Genomic DNA, 14,196 nt, shown 5'->3' with positions numbered 1-14,196 from the left:
AAAACGGTTTCCCCAGGCCCCTCGAGTGAAAATACCAGGTAATAAAATACTGTCTAGTGTCTGTGTACATATCTGTGTCTGACACGAGGAAACTTTTTTGACAAGTTGTCTGTATTCTTAAATACTTAAAAAATTATCTTTTTCTAAACAGCCCTCATCACTCCGCAGTCTGCCCCCCAGCCCACTGATAGCAACCATCATAATGCCCCACCCAGCTTCCGGCACCTTTCGCCACTCCGGCACAAACCGACACAGCTTTGCGATCTCCCCAGCATGCAGAGTCTGATGTCTTCCCTATAGATGGTATGCTTTTAAAAAAGCTTTAAAGCTGCATCACAATGTCATTGTACTCTTATCTTCAAAACACCAGTTTATACTCCTGAATGTCATCTTGTTGTGATTTTTTTTTCTGTAGATTCCAGAGACTCTGTGAGGCCACTATTACAAGGCAAGTTTGAAAATCTTGGAATTTCACAGTTTACATGGTATAACAAATATATGTGACAGGCAAAAACTAGTAAACACTTTTAGCAGTTACAAGAACTAACAAATGAATATCCAACAAAAGTGAATAGAAATACATTGCACTGCCAATACTTTGGTTTATTCTTTGTATGACTTGAAAATCAGGCTTTAGGGAAAACCAAATGACATGTTTCTATCATCAATTACATGAAGTAAACACACAAGCACTTGCATACACATTTAAGACATGAGACACACTAATTCCATCTCTTAAAATGTGTCTATAGGTGAGACGCTTTGCGTTGATTGGTGCTGCTGGACCACACTGGAGGTGCGAGTCCGCCGTGTAATGGTTTATGCCATTACAAAGGAGCTGGCCTCTGTACTCAACTGGGCAGGGAAAAAATACCAAGGACCAGACAAAGCAAAAAAGGGCATTTAAAGAGACAGCGCTGTGCAGATGCATATTTGGTAAGTTTTAACATTTATTGTAGTTTTATGAGCCTAAAGTGAACAATAAAGGGATCAATTGATGTGCTGGGTGCGTTTCACATTTCCTATGTCTGTTTTTTGCTATATTACTTTGTCTTTCTTAATAACAAGACTTTCATGTCCGGTTAATCTGGAGATGGAGTCTTTGGTCTTCGGCTTGTTTTGTCCTCGGGTTGTACACTTTGTACAGCCCGAGGACCCCATGTTTTCTTTTTTTTTTTTTTAAGGATACACGGCACACCATGCTAAGACATATCACATTTTCAGCTTATAGGCCTTTGGGAATCAAATGCGGCAGTTTGCTGATTTCTGCCTGGTGACTTTCATGTTTATCAGCCTAGGAGTTTACATACTTTCTCCCTGCTGAAGACAATTAACAAGAGCTTATTCATGTGCTCTAATTCCCTTTTTTTTGTGTGTGTGTCTATTTTTTGTCCTAGATGGCCTGGCGCAGCAGGTAGGGGCGAACTCTATGTCTGAGTTGGTCTTTGCTCAAGCAGTCCAGAAATGGCTCAGATATGCTCCAGATCGTACGGGTGGCGCGCAGGACACACATCATCCATCCCCATCCCGGAGTAAATAATAAAAAGTGACGTGAAACATAGAAATGTAAATAGGAAACTTTGTCTTTTAATAAAGTATTTTGCAAATGATACATGTCTATTGACCTTTTTTGGTTTTTTGGTTTTTTTCAATAAAAAGCAACTGTGCGAAAGAGGTGGAAAATCAACACCATAGCTCAACAGTGTTTCAATATCAGAATCTGACATTGTTTCAATGTCAACAGTGTTAGAAAATATAACGTCGAATCAATGTCAGGTTTCAACATTGATTCAACATCAAAACCTGACGTTGTTTCAACGTTAAAAATGGGTGCAAGAGTGACGTTGGGTCAACATCACACTTCAACGTTGCTTCAATGACGTCGCCTGATATTGACTCAACATTGTTTCAATGTTTCCTTGCTATCTGGGTAGTATATCTATTTTGTTATAGTATTACTACTAAGTCGTAGACTTTCTATTTTAATATAGTATATCTGCTGAACATAGTATATGTGCCAAATCACAGTATTTAAAGCAAATCATAGTATTTGTGCTAAAACATAGTATTTCTGCCACATTATAGTATTTGTGTAAAACCAGAATGTCTGCAAAATCATCATACATCTGTTATGTTATAGTATTACTGCTAAGGCATAGTATTTCTGCAAAATCATAGTATTTTTGCAGAAACATAGTATTTCTGGTTAATTATAGTATTACTACTAAATAATAGTATTTCTGCCTAATCATAGTATTTGTTTCAAATCATAGCATCTGAACCAAATCATAGTACTTGTGCCAAAACATTGTATTTGTACAAAGTCGTAGTATGTCTTCTAAATCATAGTATTTCAATCAAATCTCAGGAGTTGTGCTAAAACGCAGTATTATTGCCAAATCATAGTATTTGTACCCAAACATATTAGTTCAACTTATTTAACTCTTCTCAGCAGCCCAACACCTCTTCTTCACCGTTTCAGCAGAATTGTGAGTTTTTTCACCCCTTTTCAGCACAAATCCCAGCTTTTTAAAGTGTTTTCAACAGAAATCTCTTTTTTAGCAGAAATTCTGCTGATTCACCTGTTTTCAGTGCAACGTTCTACTTCTTTAGCTCTTTTCAGTAGAAATTCTGCTGATTCACCTATTTTAAGCAGAATTTTCAGCCTTTCACCTCTTATCAGTACAAATCTCAGTATCTTCTGCTCATTTCAGAAGAAACTTTTTCACCTCTTTTCAGTACAAATTTGAACTTCTTTACCCCTTTGAAGCAGAATCTTTGCTTTTTCACCTCTTTTCAGCAAAAGATTTGGCTTCTTCACCTGTTTTCAGCAGAATTTTTCAGTTTCTTTACTGCCATACAATTTTCGCAGCTTTTCATCTTTTTCAGTCATTTTCAGCAGACAGCTTCAGCGTTAAGGCATCCACACAGCATTTTCGCAGGAAATGCAAATTTTTCTAGTTCCAGTTGCCACTTTTTGTACGTTTTTTGGCACTTAACTACTTCCACAATTTTCAGCCGATTTTCACCGTTCAAATTTTAAACTATTCTGCTATTTCTGCTAATGGGTGCTATGACTTTTGGTATTTTTTGCTATTATACTTTTTAAAATATTAAGCTTTTTTCCTTTAATTTGTCCCATTGAAATGAATGGGAAACTTCCACAATTCTGCTAAAACTTGCTTGTTTTTGAAACTTAACTACTTCCTCATACTTTTGCCTAGAACAACCATTCAAACTTTAAAATGTTCACAAATTATTGGGCTATTCATGTATGATTCAGCTTTTTCATATCTGTTACCGTTTTCATCTTATCCCTCTTTAAATTTTGAGTTTCATTTTTGTGATTTTTCATACATGCGTTGTTATGGTTGCTATGCACTTGGCTTTCAGTGTGCCACTGTAAGTTTCGCAGTCTTCGCTTCATGTCCGAACAACTTCTTGCTACTTGCTCAATTTTCACTCAACTTCCACAAATTATACATCAAAACGTAGGTATTTTTGCTGGCTTTCAGAAAATGTCACAATCATTGTTGTGGGATTTATAGAATTTTGGCAAATCTCCTCAGACCAACACAAAGTCTGTAAACTCTCCATAGAAAGTCAATGGGGAGTTTGTTCAAAATCACCGCTTGATTTCTGTAATGAGAGGTATTTTCGAATCGTCATATCTCCTTAACGAAGCGAAGTTAAGACATGAGGCTTGTGCCAATATATCTTCAGACACTCCTGGCGCTCACAATTCAAGAAATTTTTTATCACCTATTACCGTTCTGAGATGAGTTACACTTGTTTGAGGGTAGGAAATTCGTCCTTCGCTCAGATTTCTTCAGATTTCAACCTCTGGAAATGAACCACTTTTTTCTCTCGTCATATCTTTTTGATGGATTTCCACAGAGACCTGAAAATTTCCATGACTGTTCACCAAAGCTTGCTGTCTCTTACGGTGAAAGAATGATATCGATGCTCCAAACAGATTTAGAGTTACAAAACGTTGTTCGACGGCAAGTCAGGGCAGTTTTCGCTTCGCCTCTACTCAGTTATGGTGCATTAGAAGTCAAATATCTTCGATAATTCATATTTTAATGATAAATTGTCAACACTGTAAGATTCCCCCATCTCTTCTGAACAAAACGGTGTAAGAATGACCGTTCTAGCCCCTACGGTTAGGAAATTATAGCCATTTGTTTGAGGGGAATCCTCACTATGAGAAATAAACTGCAAAAATCCTTTCTGTCTCTGTGCTGCGTGTGTAAAAGCCTGCACTTGGTGCACCAGTTTTGGCGGGGGAAAAGTACACAGCCTCTCTGATTGGTGGATTCAAATTCAGCAGCTCCAGGCTGCTTGACTGACCTAGAGACATACAGGAAACACAGTATGCACAGCCCCTGTTTGTTCACTTGCTGCTGCTGCTGCTGTGTGTGTGTGTGTGTGTGTGTGTGTGTGTGTGTGTGTGTGTGTGTGTGTGTGTGTGTGTGTGTGTGTGTGTGTGTGAGAGAGAGACCCTTTTTATGGCAGCATGTCATTGTAGGATTCAAATTGATTATATTTAGACTGGTTGACTCGATTACATCCTGTGTGTGTCTCTCTCTGTGCATTTGTGTTTCCATTTGTGTCCATAATTGTAATTGTGTGTATCTGCTGGCTGTTATTTCTTTCTTTTCTTTTTTTGTCAATTTTTTACCTTTCAACAAGCACATTTGAGTGACCCTTACCATCAGCATTTTTTCAGCTGTCCATTTTGCTTTTCCAATTTTTCTATTTAAGTTATTACTATTCTGTTAAATCATACTATTTCTGCTATTTTATAAGATTTTTGCTAAATATAGTATTTCTGCTTAATAATAGTATTTCTGCTGAATTATAGGATTTCTACCAAATCATAGTATTTCTGCTACTTTTTGGTATTGGTGATAAATACAGTATTTCTGCTAAAACATAGAGTTTCTGCTATTTTATAGGATTTGTGCTAAATATAGTAATTCTGCTTAATAATAGTATTTCTGCTGAATTATAGGATTTCTACCAAATCATAGTGTTCCTGCTAAATCATAGTATTTCTGCTACTTTTTGGTATTTGTGATAAATACAGTATTTCTGCTAAAACATAGAATTTCTGCTATTTTATAGGATTTGTGCTAAATGTAGTATTTCTGCCAAATACTATTATTTCTTCCAAATCATAGTATTTCTGCTAAATTATTATGTTTCTCTTAAGTCACTATTTTTCTGCTAAGATGTGATGCTACTGCTCCATGTCTGAAATACATTACAGAAAGCCCATGTCTCTGTCGATGTGAGCAAGGGATGCAGCTGCACTGACAGGGACAATTACATAGCCTGATGAAGCAGACAGAAGTGACAGCTCTGATTGGTGGATTCAAATTGAGCAGATCCAGGCTTTTTGACTCTCATAGATACAGCTGAAAATATAAAGCTGAAAAAAAAAATGAAGAAGCCGATGTCAGTGTTTGAAGTTTTTTAACTTCTAATAACTTTACAGAAGTGTGTGTGTGTGTGTGTGTGTGTGTGTGTGTGTGTGTGTGTGTGTGTGTGTGTGCTTGTGTGACTCAATTTTTATTCTTTGGTGACCAGCATCCATTAGTGTAGTCAACTTGACCAGATTCAGACTGGTTGACTGGCATAGAAACACACAGGACACGTTTGTTTGTCCCTGTGTGCCCTTGTGTGTGTATGTTTGTAGAGCCCGTTCTCACTCCCGAGGCGTAACATCCCGACGTTTTGTCACGTCCTGCGGCGTTCCTGAGGAACGCGAAAGGTGACCTTCCACGTTGTTATGGTACGCGGCGGTTTCCAGCCCTGTACTGCAGCCCTAAACTTAACCTTATCACTAAGCCTAACCATAACCTTATGCCTAACCTTAACCATAACCTTATGCCTAACCATAACCTTATTCCTAACCTTAACCATAACCGTATCCCTACGCCTAAACCTAACCTTATCCCTAAACCTAACCATAACCTTATGCCTAAACCTAACCATAACCGTATCCCTACGCCTAAACCTAACCTTATCCCTAAACCTAACCATAACCTTATCGCTAAACCTAACCAGCACTTTAATGAGGTGAAATAGTGTTTTCTAAAGCGATTTTAAGGGAAAAAGCGAAGATGTGTAGATTGAGTCCAAACGGTTCTCATGTGTCGGCAGTTTTCCGATGTCGTGACGTAGGAACGCCTTGGGTGCCCGAAAACGTAATATGTTGACGATTTGTCACCTAGCGTAAAATGTTACGATTTGGGAGTGAGAACGGGTTGGTTTGTATGTATGTCTGTGTTTATGCTTGCATCCATGTTTTTGCACATTGTTTTCTGAATATGGGTTATTTATCACTGTGTGTGTTTGTCCCTATTTGTAAACATTGCTAGGCATCTCATTTTTGCCTTAGCTTTGTGTATCTGCTGGCAGTTCCTCTGTAACATTTCTAATGTTTCTGCCAATTTTTCACAGTTGAACAACAACTAATTTTTTGAGGAAACTTCAGCTTTTTGAAGCTGGCTGTTTTGCATTTCCAATATTTCCGCTAAAGTATTACTTTTCTGCTAAATTATTACTTTTCTGCTAAATTATACTATTTCAGCTCCTATGTTGCATTTCTACTACGTGTTACTATTATACTACTGTATATTAAGTTATACTCTTATACCATTTCTTCCTGGTTTTTAGGTTTGCGCTACATATTAACATTTCTGCTGTATTACAACACTTCTGCAATGTTGTACTACTTCTTCCAAGTTACTATGTTTCTGCTGAGTTACAATATTTCTGTAACTAAAATAAATTTTAGCAGGCCTCAACCCGCCATGCATGTTAACCAGGTAAAATATTATTATGTGAGGCATTTAACAGAAATAAACTGCACAACGACTTGGCTGGTGACCCACTTCACATCTCCTTGCTAAACACTGGAGAATCATGCAAAGACTTTGATGTAACAGATTGACCTCTAACAGCAACCATGGGCATCAGTGATGAGAAAACCTGTGTTGAGACAGCATTGGTGAGTGTGCTTTCTTACCAGCAGCCCAAATTAGCCACAACATCTGTAAACATTTACCAAGATCCTCCTCTTTACCTGCCACTGCTACTCTACACTGTCAGTACAGGCTGGACCCCACAGAGTGTGTGCATGTTTGCAGTGAGGATGAACTCTTCCACCTTGAAAGCACAGACGACATGGCAAATAAGATTGAGACAGCAACAGGAGAACAGGCAGCCGACCAGGAGTGGCATCAGCTCCACAGGCCAAGATTACATCTTCATGTTTAAGAGGTTTGTTATATGAGGGGTGAAACTGTGCAGAGAGAATCCTCAAAGGAACGAGACAGACTGCAGACGTGAGCACAGGGACAGACATGGAGTTTAACGCAGCTGGAGAAAACTGCAAATTGAAAAACTTTAACTATAGGCCTCATGGCCCCGTTGTCCACCCTGACGCTCCCTGGCTTGGTTCCTCACCAGATGGGTTGATCTTTGATCCATCTGCACAGCCACCGTTTGGACTGCTTGAGATAAAGTGTCTTTATGTGAGGAATTATGTTCACTTCAGATACCTTCAACTAAGAATGGCACCCTGTCTCTCTGTAAAAGTCACTTGTAATGACTATGTTGACACAAAGTTAAAAGCAGCATCAGAGAGAGCGTGGACTGGTGTTACTTTCATGTTCACACGGTGATGCACTTCTCTCTTAAAAATAATTTGATTTCTATTGTGTGGTCTTAAAAGAGTACAAGTGATTTAAAGATGCCAAGTTAAATGTTCAGTATGTTGGTCACACCACACACATGCACTCTCCAGTTTCTTCTTCTCATCTAATGCAATCTTAATGGTAAATCAACAGGGTGCTTGGTTGCATAATTAGCTGTGCATATGTTGAAATAAATGTAGGTTTTCTTTATTCTTGGCAGGAAAAACATATATCCAAGTGTAAATCAGTGCAATTCATAAATGTGATTATGTAAACATTACTAAAATAGCCAAAGCATAGTTCCAATATTTACATTTGAGGGGCTACAATCACTAAAATCTGAATTTCATTAAAACCATTTTTTACATTTACTTGTTAAAAATTGTTGTTTGTTATCAATAATTAGAGCTCTAATCATTTACATCATATATAATCTACCTGAACCAATATAAAACTATTTACTATAAAAATAGTGCAGTTACAAGCACTGGTCTGAGCGGTGCAGCTTTTTAAAACATTTTGTTGAATTCAATCAGTGGAATAAATACAAGACTACAGCTGCTGCAGAGGTCTCGTAGCTTTAGTATATGAGGTGCCCTATCTACCAGATGAGCAATCTAAATGCCAAGTGAACTGTGCAACTTCACTGACAGTGAAATCTTTAGCCAAAGTTTTAACCAGAGGTTTGATTTGATAATACTTAGGAAGCAGACGTGTGCACTGCCAGCACCGTTCAGAGGGATAATGGTGTCAAATATTTTGATCGCCTTGATGCTTCTAATTGCTCTCTCCACATGTATCATTAGACGTGAAATCTTCTAAGTGAATAGTGTGTGGTAATAAATCTTATCATTCGATTCAGGGTAGTGTGGGATTTGTACTGATGAAAACATTTTATCCCAGTATTCAGACATGGGTGTCAGAACACTGAAAATACACTTGGAATCATGGTTCCAATCATCTCAGGAGAAATGCATATCCCAATTGCATTGAGTAAGGTGCACCAATTTCATGATGATTTTTTTTTTAAGAAAATAAATGTGTTGACATGGTTTTTCTGCCAATTTTTCACAAGTAGTTTTGAGGTAACTTCATCTTGTTCTGTTTATTTATTTATTTATTTCAGTTTTGTGTCATAACTGTCATAAATGTTCACTAAGATATGACATTTTTAACTAGATATTTTTTACTATGATATAGTATTTGTGCTTATTATATTATTATATTTCTGCTGGGTCACACTGTTTTCCAAAGTTGTTACTTTTCTGCTAAATTATAGTATTTCTGCTACAATGTTATAGTATTGTATACCAAGTTATACTGTTAAACCATTTCTTCCAAATTGTAATGTTTGTGCTAAATATTAACATTTCAACTGAATTACAATACTTCTGCTATATTATACTATTTCTTAGTAAGTTACAATATTTCGGCCAAGTTGCATTTCAGCTAAGTTTTTAAGTTTTTGCTAAGTTGTTATGCTTCTGCAAATTGATTAAAAGTTCAACTACTTTTCAAATACTTATTTCAGCTTCTTCAGCTGTTTTCAGCAAACAGCTTCAGCTTTACAGCATCCACACTGCATTTTCGCAGGAAATGCAAATTTTTCTAGTTTGGCTTTGAATTTAAATAAGTCATCCTGTACCCCTAATTGGAAAAAAAACATTCCCAAAGCATAATGTTTCCATCCCCATGCTTGACTGTAGGGATGGTGTCTTTGGGTCATACTCACCATTTCTCTTCCTCCAAATACAGCAGGTCAAGTTGATGCCAAAGTGCTCGATTTTAGTTTCATAGCACTTTCTCCTAAACTTTCTCTGAATTTAGATGTTTACAGGCAAACTTAGGAGCAGGGGAACCTTGTGCACTGTAAGATTTCAGTCCATTATGGTGTAGTGTGTTACTGCTACACCATAGTTCTTGGTGACTGTGATTTCAATTGCCGTGCAGTTTGTATGTGTGAGCACCCGTGTGTACACCTGTGAGCATGAGCGTGCTTGTATTTAAAAGGTTCCTTCATATAATGATCTGCTAGAGGGTGTGGGGGGCCATAGCCCCGTCCTCCAGGGCATGAAGCAGGTATGGAGGAGATCCAGGCCCCAGACATCCAGAGGCCCCCAGAGCACAAGAGACCAAGGAAGACCAACAGAGGGGCAACCGTGCCACTCTCCCGGAAAGAGCTGAGGAGAGTCCCAGATGAGGGGTCACTCAGCAGTGTTGCAGGGTTGCAGTGACGTGCCCGTGAGCTCCACCGGCAGCCAGCTGTGCCAGAGTGACCGAGCCCCAGGCCGAGAGGCCGAGGGCTCCCCACCCCTGAAGGGGCCCGAGCGAGCCCCAGGCTCCAGGCCCCGACAAGCAGCCACCAGGAGTGAGCCGGTGCGTACCTGGACGCCCATCCCCGGACACAAAGAACCACCAACGCACCGATGTCTGAGGCGTCTGCCACTGGCAGGGGGAGTGATGGGGGGAGATAGGCCTCCATACCTTGGAGGGCCTGGGATGTCCCTAGAGACAAATCAAATCATTGCCCTCAAATCATTAATAAGCCCCCTTCTGTGTAATAGCTGATCCACCTCTCTCGTTTTCATCCTCACCTATGAAGCAAACTCTTACATGAAGTTCCAGACTGAGGGTGATTGTTGTCATTGATATTTTATATTTCTTTCACTTCCAAATAATCACATCAACAGTTGTCACCTTTTTAACAAAATCCTTGTCGATGGTCTTGCAGCCAATACCACGTGCAGGTTTACAGAGTTATCCCTGACATCTGTTTGCTGTTGCCTATGGTGGCAGAGGTTGGGATGGAAGACATTCTTTCTGTGGAAAGGTGTGTTTTATACACATACCAAGTTCAGGATTTATTTATTGTCATGTGGCACACAGCCAATCTGTGGTAACCATAACTCTGTTGCATGGATTAAATATTTATGCAAATCATAACTTTAATAGCTGGTTATAAATTATAACATTTATTTATCTAGATTTTATATTCTGTCTCTCTCTCCATAAAAAATGAATCTACCAGGAAAAATAGACACTATTCATTTTTTTTGTAAGTGAGCAAACTTACAAATTTAGCAGGACATCTAATAATTATTACACTCACTGTATACACTTGATTATGCAAAATCAAAGAAAAAGCCAGCATAGAGTGCTGTCAGAACATCTTCAGTGTTCTTTGGCATGTATTTTACACCCTCTGGAATTCTGCTGGAGGGATGGACACCATTCTTACATATTCCCTTATTTGGTGTTTTAATGATGATAGTGGACAACACTGTCAACATATAGCGTATGATGATGATTCAGCTAAGCTGAGATGTGGTGACTGTGGAGGTCACAGCAAATGACTCAGATGAACGCACGTATCTTATCAGGCAGAACCGCTGACGTTTTTGAGAAGCTGGGTTATCCTTGAGGAGGTCCCCAACACTCCGGGACTATAAAGGTCATCTTAAATAAACACAGCGAGACTTTTTCTATCAGCTTTTTTCCCCACTTCTGTTTGATGTTAAGCTGACAGATGCACATTCTAATGTTCACCTGTGGCTTTCAATTTTATTATGGAAGCATTTCTAAAAGCAAATTCCAAAAAATCTTTATTTTTAAACTACATTTTGTCATTAATATCCCTTTTTGTCCCATCTGTTTAATTATTCAAAGTAATGTTTTCACTAAAAATCACTCTCATTTTCTATTACTCAGCTGTTGCAAGCGCAGTGTTCAATTTGCTGCGGTCTGCTAGGGGAGCAGTATTGGAGCTGGTGACACCAACAGAATGCATAAGATGAGAAGGAAGGCTCCGTCTGTGACTGGCTGTGAACTGGATACTTCTGAAGCAGTCAATTTGTTTTATTCTGTTTCATCATTAGTCAAAAAACAAACACAGAGACTGAAGTTGTGACTACACTGAACTGTTCATCTGAAACTATTTATTCGACCCTTCTTCTCAAAGACAAAATCCATCTTTAAGGTAATTTCCTCGAATTTAGAGAGAAAAAATGGGAAATGTGCCACGGTCTCCTGGGGATTCAAAGTATCAATAATACGTCCTGATTCCTTCCGCTGAGAGCTATGCAAAGGGATTTATAATTCATAAATAAAGATGACATGATTATTGCTGCCGCCTTAACGCAACAGGCTTTGCTCCCAACTTGCTGCATCAACAGCTCCCGACTCCCCTCTCACTTTTGGGGGGGGGGGGGGGGAGACGAACAAAACCTGCTGCAAGCGTCTTCTCGCTCCGAGATCCCATCCAGCCACGCCAAAACGAATATGTCAGCTGCGCAAAGTCAAGTGACAGCGGCACCGCGCTGAATGCTGCAGGCTGAAGAGGGCTCAGGGTGGCGTTGCGTTTGCTGTTCTCTCTCCTCCCTCTCTCTTTATATTATCGTGGGACTGAGTGACTCCTTTAGGTCCGCTTTCTTTTCAAGTGAGCTTTTACTACCTTCCATAATTACGTCCCAAAGCAAAACGGACTGTATAGCGCTTGCTTCTCGGACTCTCCAGAGGAAGAGACTCATCGCCGCTGTGGTTGGAATCGTCATGGTTTTGACTCTCCTTATCGTGATTCCCCTGTTAGTCCAAACCTCTAAGACCGATGCGCACTACGAGATGATGGGCACCTGTCGGATGATCTGTGACCCGTACAACCCCAAACCTAGCACCGCGGCTTTGGAGGTCATGCAGGACCTGAGCGCCATTCCATCCCCCAGCTTTGTTCAAGGAACTAAGGGCGAGCCAGGTCGGCCGGGGAAACCGGGGCCGAGGGGACCGCCTGGCGAACCGGGACCACCGGGTCCGAGGGGGCCACCGGGGGATAGAGGATATTTTGGAAAGCTCGGGTATTCCGGAGTAGTGGGCACAGCGCGGACTGAGACTGCCGGAGAATTGGGCACGGCTATCGGCGGGGCAAAGATAGCGTTTTATGTGGGACTGAAAAATCCTCACGAGGGATACGAAGTGCTGCGCTTCGACGACGTTGTCACGAACCTGGGGAACCACTATGACCCGACGACCGGCAAGTTTACATGCCAGGTGTCCGGGATTTATTACTTCACCTATCATGTGCTGATGCGCGGAGGGGACGGGACAAGCATGTGGGCAGACTTGTGTAAAAACGGGCAGGTAAATACCCCCTTGTTTGTTAAAAACCCGTGCTTTGTAAGCACAAATGTAAACACTTAGTGATTGTTTATTGCATGAATGGACTTCACAACGGAGCTGTGGTGCGCAATTACGCACTCTCATTTCAAGTCAAGGGTCTAGTGAGGAACTACGTTCTGTATTCTGTATTCTGAATGGGTTGTTCTCGCTTTACGCTTAACCTGTCATGATTTGAGTAATGCTAATTATCTCCAATTATCTTTCATGCAGGTCCGGGCCAGTGCTATAGCGCAGGATGCAGACCAGAACTACGACTATGCCAGTAACAGCGTCGTCCTACATCTTGATTCCGGGGACGAGATTTATGTAAAGCTGGACGGCGGAAAAGCGCACGGTGGAAACAACAACAAATACAGCACGTTTTCAGGTTTCCTTCTGTACCCGGACTAATTTGGGAACGTCTACCCACTCCAACAGCCCGTGGGAGAGAAAAAAGCCTCTAAACACAGCTCATCAAACTGATGGAAGAAAGCTGCCACCCAACAACAAAACCCTCCTCATTGTACTCACTTTTAAAAATCTAACTTTCTTCAAAGGATATGGATTCTTCTTTTTATTTAAATTCTAGGAGTTCCCTTTTAAAACATGGGTGCTTATTATTTTTCCATATCCTTTCCAGTGCATAGGAACCCCTTTGAAAAACATTTCTGCTGGAGAAAGAAGTGAAATGAGTATAATACAAGATTCAGCAAATTATATATATACATATGTTAGGAACAAAGACTCTGTGTGTGTTTATAAGTGTGTGTTTACAGTGCAGATATTTAAACAATTAAACTGTGTGGATTTTGTGCATCACCGTGTCTATGGCTTCACTGTTGATGAGCCCCCCCATCCCCTATACAGAAGACATTAATGTGTGAAGCAGTGCTAATTTATTCTATATAGCCTATTCAGATGTATGTTTTTATGTATTTATCTATTCAAGAAGAAATTACCAATATAAGCTGTAATTAACTGTCCATCTGTTGTTGCACGAATGTGTCAAGATGGCTTCACATTCCAGTATAAGTGTTGGTTAGTAATTTCAATAAAAGATTGTTTTCTATGATGCTATGGAGGGTTGTGACTGTCAGTAATAACAGCATGTTGTAGACATAGTGGAACCCCTGTGAGCAGGTGAAATGTAATAAATACATAAGAAAAGTTGATATATACAAATACATCAGAAATATATCGGAAACAAGACGTTAATGGTGCGTATGATGAATTCCTTAGAACAGGGGTAGGCAACCTTTCTGATGATGAGTGCCATCTAAAATTTCCTCAGAAGTCAATGTGCCATATGATTGCATTAGCAATACATTTAATAACGCTC

The 14,196-nt window shown here is 39.8% G+C and overlaps 1 protein-coding gene and 1 long non-coding RNA gene across 2 annotated transcripts; both read left to right on the top strand.

Moving 5' to 3' along the window:
* Positions 1 to 495: 495 nt before the first annotated feature.
* Positions 496 to 1,610, top strand: LOC134644290 (uncharacterized). Its single transcript, XR_010096477.1, has 2 exons — positions 496 to 936; positions 1,398 to 1,610. It is a non-coding gene; the product is annotated as an uncharacterized LOC134644290 (long non-coding RNA).
* Positions 1,611 to 11,981: 10,371 nt separating this feature from the next.
* c1ql2 (complement component 1, q subcomponent-like 2) lies at positions 11,982 to 13,929 on the top strand. Its single transcript, XM_063497163.1, has 2 exons — positions 11,982 to 12,839; positions 13,089 to 13,929. Exons 1-2 carry the CDS (start codon positions 12,030 to 12,032, stop codon positions 13,266 to 13,268), a joined length of 990 nt encoding a protein of 329 aa, XP_063353233.1. The 5' UTR covers positions 11,982 to 12,029; the 3' UTR covers positions 13,269 to 13,929.
* The last annotated feature ends 267 nt before the right edge of the window (positions 13,930 to 14,196 follow it).

This window comes from Pelmatolapia mariae, linkage group LG16_19, assembly GCF_036321145.2.
Source record: "Pelmatolapia mariae isolate MD_Pm_ZW linkage group LG16_19, Pm_UMD_F_2, whole genome shotgun sequence".
NCBI lineage: Eukaryota > Metazoa > Chordata > Actinopteri > Cichliformes > Cichlidae > Pelmatolapia > Pelmatolapia mariae.
This window is presented reverse-complemented; position numbering and strand designations above follow the sequence as displayed.

What these genes read in the sequence shown, in the direction of transcription:
- c1ql2 (XM_063497163.1), top strand. Translation starts at nt 12,030, where the DNA reads ATGCTGCAGGCTGAAGAGGGCTCAGGGTGGCGTTGCGTTTGCTGTTCT. An exon ending in ACTTGTGTAAAAACGGGCAG is followed by an intron (nt 12,840 to 13,088) that starts GTAAATACCCCC and finishes TCTTTCATGCAG; the next exon opens with GTCCGGGCCAGTGCTATAGC.